General features: G+C 45.5%; 2 protein-coding genes and 1 non-coding gene across 4 annotated transcripts; all 3 read right to left on the reverse strand.

Annotated features, from left to right (window-relative positions):
* Positions 1-1,912: 1,912 nt before the first annotated feature.
* LOC120684084 lies at positions 1,913-2,073 on the reverse strand. Its single transcript, XR_005679070.1, has one exon. It is a non-coding gene; the product is annotated as a U1 spliceosomal RNA (small nuclear RNA).
* A 2,595-nt stretch (positions 2,074-4,668) lies between these two features.
* Positions 4,669-8,068, reverse strand: LOC120682258 (UV-B-induced protein At3g17800, chloroplastic-like). Its single transcript, XM_039964083.1, has 3 exons — positions 7,774-8,068; positions 6,054-6,331; positions 4,669-5,747 (listed from the first exon to the last, which is right to left on the reverse strand). The coding sequence occupies exons 1-3, from the start codon at positions 7,897-7,899 to the stop codon at positions 4,949-4,951; spliced, it is 1,203 nt and encodes a 400-aa protein (XP_039820017.1). The 5' UTR covers positions 7,900-8,068; the 3' UTR covers positions 4,669-4,948.
* A 1,512-nt stretch (positions 8,069-9,580) lies between these two features.
* LOC120683227 (protein AE7-like) lies at positions 9,581-12,163 on the reverse strand. 2 transcript variants are annotated; one of them, XR_005678719.1, is made up of 7 exons: positions 12,036-12,163; positions 11,294-11,461; positions 11,066-11,171; positions 10,870-10,969; positions 10,349-10,394; positions 10,030-10,255; positions 9,581-9,724 (listed from the first exon to the last, which is right to left on the reverse strand). XR_005678719.1 is itself a non-coding variant. In XM_039965264.1 (6 exons), exons 2-6 carry the CDS (start codon positions 11,415-11,417, stop codon positions 10,155-10,157), a joined length of 477 nt encoding a protein of 158 aa, XP_039821198.1. In that variant the 5' UTR covers positions 11,418-11,461; positions 12,036-12,163; the 3' UTR covers positions 10,020-10,154. The 2 variants fall into 2 exon arrangements, 1 of the variants encoding a protein (XP_039821198.1); XM_039965264.1 differs by lacking the exon at positions 9,581-9,724 and having other exon boundaries at positions 10,020-10,255.
* Positions 12,164-15,622: the final 3,459 nt, after the last annotated feature.

The raw sequence follows: 15,622 nt of genomic DNA on the forward strand, positions 1-15,622 counted from the left end.
GTTTAAAAGCCGCCCCTCCATCTTCTTTTATAGCTCCCCCAGCTTCTTGCCCGGTTTGATTAGCCGATGTGGAACTTCTAGGAGTATGCGTTAAACAGGTGATTTGCTTTGGGCTAACTGCGGTCAGGAGTAATCGAGTGCAGGCGGCCCAGCCCACCCACGCCAAGCCAACGCGCGGCCCGTCCAACTTTCCAAAGTACCGGCGGCTGTCTCGGCGGCAGACGTGGGGAGGGAGAAGAGAACTCTGAACCCAGAAGGCATGTTACCTGTAGGCTGTAGCAGCATTCGGTGGCCAACTGGGCATCAGAAGTGTTTGCTGTTGGTTGTACGGCGAGCTAGAGAGATCGCGCAATCTCTCGAATCCTTCTTCCGTCGGTCACATTGTTCAGCACATATTCGTCTTTTGGTTCAATGGTGGAGCTATGGTCAAAGCACTCTGAAACATTGAACTGAAGCATGCACAGTGGATTCGGAAAGAACTGAAACCACAGCTATGCCGGCGCGCTCCGGCTTCCCGTCGCGGCTGCGCGCACCAGCTCGTCTGGTCTCCAGACGCCAGAATGCCTCGCGCCGTTGCGGCTGCATGCGGTCTGCGGTGACAGCCGGCCGCCCTCGCCGTTGGCGCGCTCTCGACATGTCACGGCGCCGCGATATCCCTGCGGTCAGGCGAGCAGCTTCACCGGCCACCGTCGCGTGCGCACAACGTCCCCGGCCGTGTGCTCCCTCTTCCTCCTCCTCCCGCTACCCAGTTTCGTCCTTAGGCTCCCCCGCTCCACTTGGCTGCCTAGGCTAGAACTCGCATGGCTTCCCTCTGCGGCAACTTATCGGCAGCGGGCGAAACCTTTTGACTTTGGAATTTGGCACAACGACGAGACGACGAAATCGTACCAGCGCTTTTGTAGATTTCGATGCGAGGGATGAGAAGATTTGCACTTGCGCCAGAATGCTGGTACCTGGGGTGGACTGTGTTTCAAGTACCGTCCACCCAAGGGATATTTCTCTTTTTTATGAGTTCTTCCTCTACAGAATTTATTTGCCAATGAAATTTCGGGTGTGTAACATTTTGTAAAAAAAGTTTGGTAAACATTTGGATCGAGAATTTGAAGTTCAATATAGAACTTACCGTCCACCCTCCGCAAATATCTCTTTTTAATTTCTTCATCTAAAGAATTTATTTTGGATACGAAACTTCGTGGGGACATGCGGCCACACATTCTCCATCTTTTTTTAGAATTTTCGGTGAGCATTTGGGTTGCCGATTTGAAGTCCAGCATAGAAGCACATAGGGGGCTGTAAATTCAGATAACGCCCCCCCCCCCCCCCCCCCCCCCCCAAGCACTAAAAGCTTATCTTTACTTTATCTATTTTCATATATATTTTAGCAAAGTCAAAACTTTTGACTTTGCTAATATATATATGAAAATAGATAACGTGCAGAGCTTGTTTGAGCGTGAAACTCCGTGGAACGACGCACTTCTGCTCGCCCATTATCTTCCAACAATTTTCGAAGAGCATCCGTGAATGGCTGAATGAGTATGAAACCAGTTGCATAATTCAAGAGTAAGCAAATGATTATGAACCCGTTGCATAATTCAAGAGAGTAATATAACATTATAATATTAATATATACTCCCTCCATCCCAAAATACTAGTCATACTGAGATTAAAAATTTGTCCCAAAAAACAAGTCACCCTACCCTATTTAAAAAGTGCATGTGCATGCAAGAATCAATTAGTGCTAAATATGGATAATATATAAGGGCAAAATAGTCATTTTACCTTCTTATTAATTTGTCTTAGAATTTTTAGGATGACTTGTTTTATGGGACGGAGGGAGTATACAAATTTACAAATAGAAATACAAATACAAACTTTATAAATGGATTATACAAAAAATTTGTGCATTGCTTTGGTGGGGGCCGCGCGAACGCATACCCCCTCTACCACAAATTATGACGTCCACTCTCCTACTCGAGGAGATGGTAAGTCAGTGCTCCTCCCAAGTGCAATAGAGGCCACTAACTTAGGCCATGACCCTTCATGATAAGCCATAGACCCCGTCCAGGTAAGTATGTTTCAAAGCCATCCCTCCCTCTTCTTTTGTAGCTCCCCCAGCTTCTTCCCCAGGTCGAATAGCCGATGTGCTACTATTCCTGGAGGATCCACTAAACTTTTTTTTTGAGGGGTTGGAGGATCCACTAAACAGGTGGTTAGTTTTGGGCTAACTACGTCGGGAGTAATCGAGTTCATAATATTGGACTCGGACCAATCAATGCAGGCAGCCCGGCCCACCCACGCCGAGCCAACGCGCGGCCCGTCCAACTTTCCAAAGTATTCCAGCGGCTGTCTCGGCGAAAGACGTGGGGTGTGAGAACTCCGAGTCTCTGAACCCAGCTGCATGCTACCTGTAGGCTGTAGCAGCATTCGGTGGCTAACTGGCCATGGCCATCAGAAGTTTTTGCTGTTAGTTGTACGGCGAGCTATAGAGATCACCTGTAGGCTGTAGCAGCATTCGGTGGCCAACTGGCCATGGCCATCAGAAGTTTTTGCTGTTAGTTGTACGGCGAGCTAGAGAGATCGCGCGATCTCTCAAATCCTTCTTCCGTCGGTCACATTGTTCAGCGCGTGTTCGTCTTTCGGTTCAGTGGTGGATCTACGGTCGATGCACTCTGAAACATCGAGCGGGGCGGAACTGTAAACATGCGCAGCGGATTCGGAAAAACCTCAAGCCACAGCTACCCCTCCGCGCTCCAGCTTCCTGTTCCCAAACATGACAGGCCTCTGCACACACCAGCTCGTCTGGACTGGTCTCCCGATGCCAGAACGCCTCGTGCCGTCGCGGCTGCATGCGGTCTGCGGCGACAGCCGGCAGCCGGGCCGTCCTCGCCGTTGGCGCGCTCTCGACCTGTCCCGGCGCCGCGATATCCCTGCCAAGCCAACAGCTTCACCGGCGCGGCCACCATCGCGTGCGCACAGCGTCCCGGCCGTATACGCTCTCTTCTTCCTCCTCCTCCGGCTCCATTCCTCCTCCTGCGCCAGAATGCTAGTACCAGGGGGTGGACGGTATTTCAAATACCGTCCACCCCAGGGACATTTCTCTTTTTTAGTTTTCCCTCTACATAATTTATTTGTCCATGAAATTTCGTGGAGGCATGCGGCCATGCATTTTTCATATGTGTAAATTTTTATAGAAAATTTGGTGAATATTTGGTTCGGTAATTTGAAGTTCAATATAGAACGGGGGTGGACGGTATTTGAAATACCGTCCACCCCACGCAGATTTCTCTTTTTTTATTTCTTCATCTACAGAATTTATTTGGACACGAAATTTCGTTGGGACATACGTCCATACGTTCTCCATCTCTGTAATTTTTTGTATAATTTTTGGTGAGAATTTGGATCGCCGATTTGAAGTCCAACATAGAAGAACATGGGGTGGTCTGTAATTCAGATAACGACCCCCCCCCCCCCCCCTTTTTTTTTTAAGCTCTTCATCATGTGCAGAGCTTGTTTGAGCATGAAACTCCGTGGAACGACGCACCTCTGCTCGCCCATCATCTTCCAACGATTTTTGCAGAGCTTCCGGTGGCGACCAGGTCGCAGTTGCTAACGAGTGGTGGGCTCGTGGCCATGGCTCCGGCTCTGCCGGGCAGCAGGAGGCCGGGGGAGGCATCGCTGATGATCGATCTCTGCTGGTGTAAAGCCAAGTGACTCCAGCACTTCAGGAGATGGTGGATTTTACAGGGCCAATCAATTCATAAGGAAGTGTCAGATGATCAGCATGAATCTTTTTGGCGAGGAACTGGAGATTATATTGAGAAGTACTGAAAAGGAAGGAGCTAACAGTCCGACGATTCTGTTTGGAAACGGAATAGCTCACGACGTGCACGCTCCGCAGTGCGCTGCGCAGCATTGCCGAGTACTCTGGTGTGGCTGCGGGCTGCGGCGGATCCTAAGAACCCATGGGGATCGCCCTGTTCATGGTCTGGTTTTACTGTTAAAACCCAGCCCAAACCGTGAGAGAGTCATCTGGGCGGTTTTGAAACCAGCGGGGGACAATTTTTACGGGTTGCTGTTGGTCACCGAGCTCTCCCCGTGACGAGAGACGATGGTGTGCGGGGCAGTGCGCTCATCGTGATTAGAGGCTTGGCTTGCTTGCCGTGAGCAAGGTGCCACTGCCGTTTTTTATTGGATTGGCTGTTAGATTGGATATTTATCTACTTGCTGAATTGTAGCCGGTAGAAACCGGAGCCAAACCAACCCATGCATGCTTTGCTAATACGGTTTTATCTGGGCTGGTTACTCGGGCTAGCTGGGTTATAACCGGACTATGTACAGGTCGACATGGGGAAATTATCGGCGTCGCTCGGCTCAATGGCGCCCAGCTCCGAAGTCCAACTTAGTTTTTCTGGTTCTGCAATTGAAGCAAGCTGATGGCGAGAGAGATGCACTGAAGTTTATGGAGCGATGAATTACGATTTAGGAGCATGGTCCATGACGAACTGAAAATCAAGACGAGCAAAAAAAAAAAAACGAGCAGAGCATCCATATTGAGACTGACAATGAAACTCAAGAAATATGAAACACACTGCGTGCACTGTGCCACAGCTAAAAGCCTAAAACAACAGGACAGCAAAGACAACGGTGAGCAGTGTTGCAGTGAACAAGTTGACGGGCAAAATTCAGAACATGTTCCACTGATTTCGGAGAACATGAAGTATTTGTGTATCACTTCTCGCTTGTTAGATTACACTCTGGAATCTGGATCATGTCCACTTCCATCCGATGAAAAATCATAAACCTGTTAGGAGGCATGGAAGGTGATGATTTGGCTGTAACTGATAGCCAGCAAGAACCATGACTACACTTTGGAACAGGTCAGAGATGGATCCTACCCTATCACATGTACATAAACCATTACCAAAAGGTATATAAAAAGAAGGCACATTCAACTGTTAACAAAATGGTATTTTGATTCTACATAGCTCTCAGCTTCCCAGAGGAAGGATCCGAAAGCAACTGCCTCCAAGACAAGGTGATTCAGCTCTATAAATGTGATTGTTATCGTCTTACCATCCTTTGCATTAACAGAACCATCGTCCAATACTTTGATGTCTGGTCGTCCAAACAAAGATTGAGTTTGCTTCTCAATCAGTGAGACAGCTTCATTTGACCTGATAGTTGCGTATCTTTGCAATGTATCAGCATCCAGTTGCGAAACATAAGACCTCAACTTGTTCGGATTTGATTCTTTATCGTCCAAGCTAATCTCCTCCCCATCAGGTGTAATCTGTACTAAGGACTCCATATCCCAGAATGGATTTGGTTTCAGGTTTTCAAACACTATCTGCTGCTTGGGATTTGGTGGGAGCGTCTTCATAGTCTTCTCGAGCTGGAATCGCTCATCTACCCTCTTAAGGAAGTAACCGTACATGATGGATGCTGCATAAAGCTTTCCAAGATTTAAGTTGCTGATCTCCACAACAGTGTCCGGTGGTGCTGCTATTTTTTCTCCCATGATAAGGTTAAGATGGTTTTGTATCATCTCAAAAGCATCTGGGGAGTGTATGTTTTGCAGTTTATCCTCTTGGTTAGGCAGCGAAGATATATCGCGTACAGGGCCAGCCCCTGGTGTTAATGCAGGTGTCATGGATATGTCATTGTCCATAAACTTGTAGATAATCCAACAGTAGATGATCTCTTCTAAAGTATTCTGCCTTTCCTTCTCTTTGACTTCTGCGATTCTCCTGTAGTTCAATTAGCTTATCATCAGTTAGTGCACTTTTGGTAGTTGATGGATGGGATTATGACAACATTCATTTTGACATGCTTTCCTATATATACCAGTCATGTTTATGTTCTATTTTTTTTAGTTATATAGCTAAATTGCAGCTTCTTGCAATAAATTGGAAAACATGGTTAATGTTGTGAGAATAAAAGTGTATGATGAGTAGCTACCTAATTGACTTTACATCTTAGCGTTAAACATGATGCGCAAATAGCGGATGTGATAATTGAGTGCTTGACAATTCAGATAAATTCAGGAGACGTACTGGTAGAGGAGGTCCTGAGGAACTTTTGAAACTTCTTCCTTTTGGGCATCTTTCTCTGATTGCAGATTTTCAAGTTGCTGATCAACTGTAGCAGGTAGCAGGTGAGGATGTGATTGTAGTATTTGGACCAGAAGTTGGCCACTCGGAGATTCAAATCTAAGTGGAGCAAGCCGTGTGTAGCCATCACCAGATTCTGTTTTTGCTTTAATCTTGAAGGTCCTTGTACGGTAACTATCAATTTGGAATCCAACTTTGGAACGCATGCTGCAAGGAAAACCCTGCAGAACAACAAGCCATCATGTTGTGGACACAATATTTGGCAAGAAGTACCAGCGCAGGAGCAAGGCACAAGCGTCCACAACAGATTAGGCACCTGGTTTGGTTATTTCCGGTTTGTTAGGCTTAAATCTAGGAGGTTTGTTAGGATAGGGTCTTTATATTCAGCAAGAGAAGAGAGTCCTGGCAAGTAGAAGGATAGCCTTTAGAACTCAGAGCCTCCTGCGTGAGGGCGAGTTAGGGTTTCATCCTGCCTACCGAACCTGATATCTGTGATTTGGAGTTGATAATATAGCAGTCCACATCACATCATCCACTGGACCCATGATAGCTTGGAACATGAAGTAAAACAGCACCATGGTATAAAGTTATAAACAGTGAACTGGCACAGTGAAGTAGGGCCTCAATGACCATCAGGTTGAGCAGAACAGTTCAGGCATAAGAAAGGATAACATGTAACGGTCACCATCACATGTCAAGGAAAAAGCCTTACGTCACTGAGAAGATGAACTACACAATGAGCGCGGTCAATTTTAGCAGCAAAGCATCGGAATTCAGAGCTGAAGCATGCCAAAATATTGATGATGTAAGTACCAGACAGAAACAGAAGTTTCTATGATATGAAAAAGGTTTGGCACGCTACGAGAAGCATAATGAACAGGTGAAATCCTCACAGTACGAATTAAACACTATGTCAGCCCACACAATTTACCTATCATTTCCATTTGAGCTACTTGCAGTGACAAATTTTTCTGATCAAGTTTCAATGCTCAGAGGCAATAAATCAGATAGATTACTCCGAACTGCATGTAAAGTTCGAATAAAGCAAAAATATCTCTTGTCCAAGTGAACAAAGTACACAGGACGTCTGGACATTCTAAACACTGTACTGTATAGCCCCAGCACTTGAAGAAAAGCATGTTAGCAAAACTGTTACAAGAGTGGGAGGCCAATAGCACACGAAACCTCATGCAAGACGGGTCAGATCGGCACCACACGGCAGCAAAGCAAAGAGCACTTAATTTACATAGAACCAAGTTTCCACAAATTATGCTCCAAGCTTTACTTTGCAACCCGGTCTATACAACGTCCAATTCGAGCAACCACGAGCAGCCCCGACTAAAATTTCAGTACGAACAGAAATATGCAGTTGCAAGGAATCAGTGAATCACACATACATGATACATCAAAAAAGGCGGCTGCTGGACTCAGCTTGATGCCAATGCTAATCTAAGCAGCAACCAGCAAGTTAGCAGCAGCACATCTGACGAGGAACGGTACCGACACCAGCTCGAGCCAAAACGCTTGTACAGATCCCTAACACTCACTCTAGCAGCAAGCATCAGTACGCCCGCCTCCACCCCCCACCTGCGCCGCTACTAGCACCTCGCATAGAGTTAAAATAATGGCCGGAGCGTAGGGGAGGTGAGGAAGAGAGAAGCACCTTGCAGAAGAGCCTGCCGGACTCCAAAGCGGCGCGCGGCCTGACGCCGCATGACGAGGAAGACGACGAGGCCGCGGCGGGGGACGGCGAGGCGAGGACGAGCGCCGCTTCGGCCCACGCCGGCATCGCGAGTCGGACCGGGGAGACGACGGGAAGGCGCAAGGTCTCAGGCAGCGGAGGCTTTGGGTTGGGGAGCACGGAGCAGGTGAGGAGATTCCGTCGGCTGTTTGGGTTGCTGTCTTGCGGAGCTTGCGGACTCTACTGAACTGGCGAGACCCTGATCTTTTCTGCTAGCATCGGGAGAGCGTGCTCCGCCTCTGCTCCTCCTTGTACACAACAGACAGTCAACACACAGCCTGCACACAGCCTGCCTGGTAAGTAAGGATGAATTCGGATGTTTATTCGAATGTCAGATTTTTTTATCATTTTTCTTTGATTATGGAGAAATAAGATATAGAATTTATTATATAAATTCATAGCCTTGTATTTAACATTGATTTTGTAAAGATTCATAAAAACTAAGCCTCAAATTTATCATATATATTCTCAAATAATAGATATAAAAATTCGAATACGGATCGGATACGGATTCGAATCTTTTTTCACCTTTTTAATTATAGGGAGCAAATAATACATAAAAAAATCTATACAAAATTTTATTCTTATGTGTAATAATATGCTTGATAATATAAAAAAAGATTAGCATAAAATTTTAAGCATATCTATTTTAAAATATCAAATTTGTTCTAAGAATTCGGATGTCTAGATCCATCCTTACTGGTAAGGATGAAAATGGACGGAAAAATTTCCGTCCTGTCCCATCCGTAAAAATTTCCGTCCTGTCCCATCCGTATTTCTATATTTATTCCGACCGTTTTCATATTTACGAAAAAATACAGAAATGGAACGGGAAGCGGGAAGGGGTGTATCCCGCCCGTATTTGCGGGATCCTGTTTTTAGCTGGGATAATCCCGTATTAATTCCGTATTTATAAAATCCGAAAAAAGAATAATACGCACACCATATATCCTCTCATGTTCCTCAACATCAATACATATACTTTATGGTTTAATCATAGGAAACAAAAACATTGATCATAATTTTTTTAAAAATAGCTTTTGTAAAGGAGTGTCTAGTGTTATATTTATTCAAAGTGAATGGTGATTAAATAATAATACATTCCGGTAGATTTTCCGATTCTCGCCAGTTTCCGTAACCGTTATATCCCGTTTCCGTTTCTGTACCCGACTATTCCGCTCCCGCTCCCGTTTTCTGTAATAAAAAACGGAAATGAAAATGGTCGAGGGATTTTTCCGCCCGCTCCCGTCCGTTTTCATCCCTACTGCCTGGTGCCTGCTGGCGCGCTCCGTCCAAGGACCAAAGGGGCTCGTGAGCCAACCAGCCGTTCTGCCGTGGGCGTGCGGGGCAGCGGCGGCACTGCAGAAAAGTTGCCACGAGAACACGAGGTTGGGCTGGAGCAAATGTGTTTTTCGTCTGTGTCCAGACACAGACACGCCAGCGTCTTTGGTCTTCCGGGTGGCCTGCTAGGCTGCTACTGGTGAGTGGTGACCGGTGCGGACCGTGCTCACTCTGCTGGCCTGCTACTGCAAGCATATCGTGCTCATGGGCGACTGTCTGTCTATCGCCGGTGGGAAGACAGCAGGCATTTTGGCCAGGGAATTAGCATGAATCAGTTGGGCCAAGAAACGATACAGTACTCAAGAAGAAATCATGATTTCTTCACGCAAACTAAGGGCATGCTATAAAGAAACACCGTGCTAGGAAACTCTGAAAATAACCATGCCCAAATAAAGAAAGAGAAACAACTTGATATTTGGGGATTCCCGTATTCTCCTACTAAGCTCAGTTGATTGTTTGGGTATACACTATACATGCCCTTCGTTCAGGAAGATCACAAGCACCAAAGCCGTCCAGGAAAAAAAAGTAATAAGCGAACGAGCGTGTAGCTCGGTGGTAGCGCCGGTAGTGGCCAGCCTGCCCACCCGCGTTCGATCCCCGGCTGGGACGACGTGCGGTGTCGCACCGGGGATTAATTCCCCTGAGAGGACCGGGCACTGTGTGTAGGTAGAGTGTGTGTGGGGTTGCGTGAGTGCGTGTGTGTGCCGCGGTAGACGTCTTCCGAGACTTCTCGGGCAGTCTCATCTATGTGTGAGCGTGCGGTCAGCACAGATGCCTATACGAGTCTTACATGATGGGCCAGTGCTCCTGTCAACTTTCAAAAAAAAAAAGTAATAATAAAATAACTTAAAAGGAGTGGATAACTAAAATTCATGCACACCTCCTGCAACAGCCAAGGCATCCCAATTCTCAAAAGACAGGAGTGTGAGCTTGTGTGAGCTCGGCCGAGATATGTTCAAGCCTCAGTCAAATGTTGGCAACAAGCACTCTTCGACCATGTCCAGTAGGTTTGGGTTTTCCAGTGCAGCCGCAACACGTTCCTTGTCGTTCAGTTGCTTATTCACTGCAACAAAGAAAAACATTTATACACTGAGATATTGAGCCAGGAAAACAAAGTGATGACTGTAATGCAGAAGCTGTTCAACAGAACATATACCAGCAGCTTCTGTGGAGTGTGATCCAGGGGCTACCCTTATGTCCACCTGCAAAAATTAGATTAAGAAAACCAGATACATTCTGTCATCAAATTACAACCATACACACGCAAAAAAAGTACCATGGTGACAAAAAAAAACTAAGTTTCCTGATCCCTACGGAAGATATACAAATGAGCTGGTAAATGGTCTAATTGCCTACAGAGCAACAGGTATGTACATGAGCTACTAATTTTATAACCATTTGACCTTTGACCACTGACCAAATTTTATGTTCAACAAAAGTATAGGTGTATGTATGCAGAATGGTACACATTTCAAGAACATGAACAATATCCGAAAACGCACCAAGCAACAATACTAATCCTTTCTGACAAGATACTATGCATATGACAGATTACTAGAAGTCTAGAACCTGCTAACTGGGCATAATGTCAGCATATCAGAACTTAAATTGCTCTTTCAGCATAATCATAACATAAGTTTTTTTTTGTTTGCCTCAAGCCATTCACTGATAGCATACCTTGTAACGAGGAGGGAGGCTCCGAATGAGTTTCACGCGTATGCAGAGGCCAATAACAGTTGCCATACTGCAGTGCTCCACTGTGGGGGTGAAGGTAACCCTGATGCAAAGCATATACAAATCCTCAAGAGTTAATTTCATTAGCAATACTGAAGTGTAACATCCAAATCAAAAAAACCTAAATATGAGAACTTACCTGACATAATTTCTTTCATCATTCAGTTCAACTGAGTCTTCAGTTACCACATTCAGCTGTTCCAATGAATATGGGTGCTCTGGATCCTTTATATCTCTAATGTGATGTAAGAACATTAAGGAGCACAACCAAATGGCTAAGATAAAAAAAAACTTCAGATGCATGGTATAACAGAAAAAAAAACAAGCTTCATTACATTCATATTAGGCAAACCATAAAGAAGGATATCAAATATTTCCAGCTGATCTATAGGCTCTACTGCATTTTCATCTGTGGTCTCCGGTGCCTGTCGTACGCGCCTCTCTTTTTTCTCATGGATTACAGGGTTAGCATTTATCAATCCCAAAACCATTTTTACTTAGCACAATGCACTATCTTTAGATAATAAAGATATTCCTGCAAGTCAAAAGGTGTGAAAATGTGTTAAGAGCATTATTGTTCTTTAAATTGCACAAACTAGTTACATCTCAGAAAACTCTTGAATAATAATTAAGTTTTGTAAATAGGAAATACAACAAAGTTATAGTAAAAAAAGATTGGAGAGTTTAATTTTCCAGACTGCACTTTGACCTCATCCATGGGTATCTTTTCAAAAAAAAAAAAAAACTCATCCATGTTTGCTACTGCTAATGCATAATAGTCCATTTGAAGACAGTCAGAATCAAATGATCCCCAACGACCGCGAGCCCCGACCTCCCTCCCCCTCTCCTCCTGCGTCCCCAACGGTCGCGAGCCCCGCCGGCTGGGCGGCCGCGCAGGACCGCCCGTCCCCTGCTCCGCACGCGGCTGGGGGTCGGGGCGCGCGGAGCATGGGGGCGGCGCGGCTCCGGCCGCTCGAGCCACCGTGGGTCGGGCCGTTCGATTCGGCCGGACGCCGCCAGTGGCGACCCTTCTCTCTCGCCCCTCTCTCACCTAGATCTAGTTCGCAGACAAAAAAAAATCGGAAGGAGACGACGGGGAGGAGGTGTACCTGGCGGGAGCGGCGTCCGTGCCGGCGCGGGAAGGGGCGGCCGCTGCTCCTCGACTCGGATGAGAGTCCGTAGCGGGGTTGTGTTGGTTTCTCTGTTACGAGGATATATTGGAGAGTTGGAGTTGCTCTTGTACTCTTGCAGCTTATAATTTAATAGATAAGTAAATTAATTTGTTCGTGCAAATTGTGTAAATTTTACAATTTATACGGTGAGATTGATTTACATATGATATATTTTTTATTTATATAGCACGATATCGCTATCAATTTTTATAAAAGTTACAAATAATTTAAAATTATAATAATAAATTTTCACAAACTATGAATAAATTTCTCAATCTCACCAATAGTGGAAGGAACGAAATATCAATTTTTTAAAATGGTTGAAGAAAAATGGACGCATCACGTCGCTCGATTCAACGGCTGGAAAGGTAGAGGCACCAAAAAGATAGGCACCCGGTATGCAACCGGTGCATACTAAATGGTGGGTCCTAAGCACCTGGTGTATACCGAAGTGGTGGGCCCCCACCAGTGGAGATGAGGTAGGATAATTGTCTTTCCGATTTTTTTATTTGATCAAAGGTATAATGGTAAATTCATAATTGTGTGAATAACGTTTTGAGAACAGTTTAGAATTGAATGGTTGTTATAGTAAAGTTTGATTGAATGGTTGATTTAATATAGTTTTAGCTCACTAAGGTTGAACCCTATGTCGGTTCTAGGGTTCCTGGCGGACCTAGGGTTTCTCCCAACGAGTAGGACGCGGTCCGGCAACGGAGGGAGGGAGGCTGCGGCCATGGCATCGTCAAGATCACGCTTGTCAGGGTGATCCGCATCGTCGAGAGGAAAAGGAGGCGGTGAAATGAAGAGGTTTAGGGCACCGGGTGCCGTACCGAGTAGGTCTGTATGACTACTCTCCTGCGGTGAAGTGCCGCTGCAATAAGAAGGCGTCTTTCTGGACATCATGGAGCGAGGACAACCCGGGCCAGAGATGCTACAGATGCCCTTCAGAATTGGTAAGCATTTCTTTAGGTTTTCCCCTTAGATTGGTCTGCTCTGCGATTGTTTTTCTAATTTGTTGTGCAATTCATATGAGTGTAGAAACTCGGGGATTGTGGCTATTATGTGTGGATGGATCGTGAGGCCACCCAGTATGAGCGGATTTTGATGTGTGACCTTCGTGATGCTGTTTGGCAGCTTAGGAGGGAGAAAGAAGAGGAGCAACATCATGTTAAAAGATTCAGGAGGAAAATGAAGAGCTCAGGCAGATGATAGTTCAACTAGAAAAGGAGAAGAATGAATTCAATATGAAGATGGAGGAAAAGGAGCAACTTGACTTGAAGGAGAAGAGCGACTTCAGTTGTTTCAGTAGGTGCATTGTAGTTTTTGCTTTGTTAGCGCTATTGTTAGTACTTAAGTACTCAAAATTGTGACTTGCTTTGTTAGAGCCTGAGCTTTTGTGGCAACCTTTGTTAGTGCATGATCTTTTGATGTAAATGTTGACTGAGCTTGCAGCATATTTCAATGCAAAATAAACTGGTTTGCAAAATGAAGTGATAAATGCACATGGATGGCAGTTAACAATATCAGTTCACAAGTAACAACACTAACATGAACCTGAGTTCATAGAACTAACATCAGCTCATAGCAACAAATATTTACAACAAACGAATATATTCATGTTGATGCCATCAAACAATATAAGTAACATAAGTTCATAAAAGGTATCATCTTCCAGCTAGAGATTTTCAGTATTTGACACCAAACAACAAGTAAGAAAGGCAGCCACCGCTCCTTTGGGATGCTCTTGGAATGGTTTGCTGAAATGGTCCTTGAGAAGATGTTGCAGCTTCTGGTCTTGGGGCTTGAAAAGTTGATGCATCCTTGTTGCTTGAGCAGGAGCTGCTAATGGTTGTAGACTGTAGAGATGGACCTGGTCCTTCTTGTTGAGTAGCTGGAGCTGGAGCTCTTGGTGCTTTTCTGTGCTCTTTGTGTACGTGATCAAGATATGTCTGCGAGGCATTGAAATGATGCAACCAAAGAAAAAGGAAGCAGACATTATATTTTCGTACACTTGATCCTTCACTTCGGTGAGACCGTTGCAACCACTGGATAGACCGTCAGGTTCGTCCGATGATAGATTGTCAGGTGGTCATGTCAGATGAACATTGGTCGCATAGGTGCATGGAAAAAATAGTCCCATACTTGCTGTTCTTATAGTTGCACCTACAAAATTGAAGGTGTCATGGTCAAAGATAAATACACATTGTCGTTGCCCACAATTTATGTTAGAGCCCACAAAATTGGCGTGCAATTTCTGTTTCAAGTGTGGACTAAGTGTATGCATCTCGGGAAGACAAGCTGTCCTTTCAAACCGTGTCTTGAAGTTCCATACCTCCCGAGTGATCGGTGAAACCAACGGGATGGTCCATAGCATCCGGTGAACCCAAAGACCAGATCTCCAGTGCTAGTTGTTGTTACTGTAGGTGTTGAGTTTGTAATGTTAGTGACAATGATTTGGGAAGAGTCAAATGTAAGTCAATCCACTGGTCCGATCGGTGAGTGCAGTAAAAGGGGAACACGTCCAAATTCAAGTCCTTTGAGTATGTACTCATTCTTTCACAAGTTGGCGCTAAGCCTTCCTCATGGAGGTTCTTGGGGAGGTTGGAGAACATTTCACCGGATGTCACTAACGTTACAAGTTCTTGTGACCTTTAAAACATGGATGTTGTTGCTTATTATATCGTGATTCTTAATGACTCTAGGCAATAATCCATCGTCCATCTCCCTTCCAAGTTATTGATTGTATGATGAACTTGTCCGTCGATCAATGGTCGAATTGGTGCATGAATCGACCACCAGTCATCTCGCTGACTCGCTCAGTGCTTCTGACCGATGGTCACCAATCCAAAACATGCGTCGAAAGGTGGTCAATCAGCGTATGTGTCAAGCGAGTGAATAATATTCCGGTGACTGTAAACACTGAACACGGGTCAACCATTTCTGTTACCATTGTCTGCCTCCGGAGCATCAAGTTTCACAAAATCAATCCGATGATTGGTACGGGGGTGCACCGGCCTCACTGCACCTGTCTCGCAAAGGATCAGTAATATGCTAGTGAGGCTCATCCTAAAGATCACCAGACTATGGAACCGTAAACAATGGTCCAAATGTCATTGGAAACTATGAGGAAATCTGACGAGTACATGAACAAAATGTCCGGTCATAGCAACAGTCTGACTCGTGAGTGCAATAATAGAGGAAAATGAAGCAACCCAAGCAGGCAGCGAGACAGATGGGCCGGAACACGTGAAGCAATCCAAGCAGCCTGGGAGGTGGATGGGGGCGGGCGGCAGTCACAGCCCACAAAGATTTAGTGGTGCAATCCAGTAGATCATGACACCTCTCACCGGTAAGACCGTTAACTCCACCGGATAGATCGACATGTCCGTCCTGTGATGTGTAATCCAGTGAATGTTAGTCCGCTACTTGCTCCAACACTGTGTTTCTAGTCCGGATCAATCGGTCCCTCTGCCGGTCTCACGCCGCGGTCTGTTTCTTGTTCAGTGGTTCAACGGTTCCTCTGC

This window comes from Panicum virgatum, chromosome 7N (assembly GCF_016808335.1).
Source record: "Panicum virgatum strain AP13 chromosome 7N, P.virgatum_v5, whole genome shotgun sequence".
NCBI classification, from domain to species: Eukaryota; Viridiplantae; Streptophyta; class Magnoliopsida; order Poales; family Poaceae; genus Panicum; species Panicum virgatum.

What these genes read in the sequence shown, in the direction of transcription:
- LOC120682258 (XM_039964083.1), bottom strand. Translation starts at nt 7,899, where the DNA reads ATGCCGGCGTGGGCCGAAGCGGCGCTCGTCCTCGCCTCGCCGTCCCCC. An exon ending in CCGGCAGGCTCTTCTGCAAG is followed by an intron (nt 6,332 to 7,773) that starts GTGCTTCTCTCT and finishes GTTGTTCTGCAG; the next exon opens with GGTTTTCCTTGCAGCATGCG. An exon ending in CCTCAGGACCTCCTCTACCA is followed by an intron (nt 5,748 to 6,053) that starts GTACGTCTCCTG and finishes ATTGAACTACAG; the next exon opens with GAGAATCGCAGAAGTCAAAG.
- LOC120683227 (XM_039965264.1), bottom strand. Translation starts at nt 11,417, where the DNA reads ATGGTTTTGGGATTGATAAATGCTAACCCTGTAATCCATGAGAAAAAA. An exon ending in AGATCAGCTGGAAATATTTG is followed by an intron (nt 11,172 to 11,293) that starts ATATCCTTCTTT and finishes TAATGTTCTTAC; the next exon opens with ATCACATTAGAGATATAAAG. An exon ending in GCCTCCCTCCTCGTTACAAG is followed by an intron (nt 10,395 to 10,869) that starts GTATGCTATCAG and finishes TAATTTTTGCAG; the next exon opens with GTGGACATAAGGGTAGCCCC.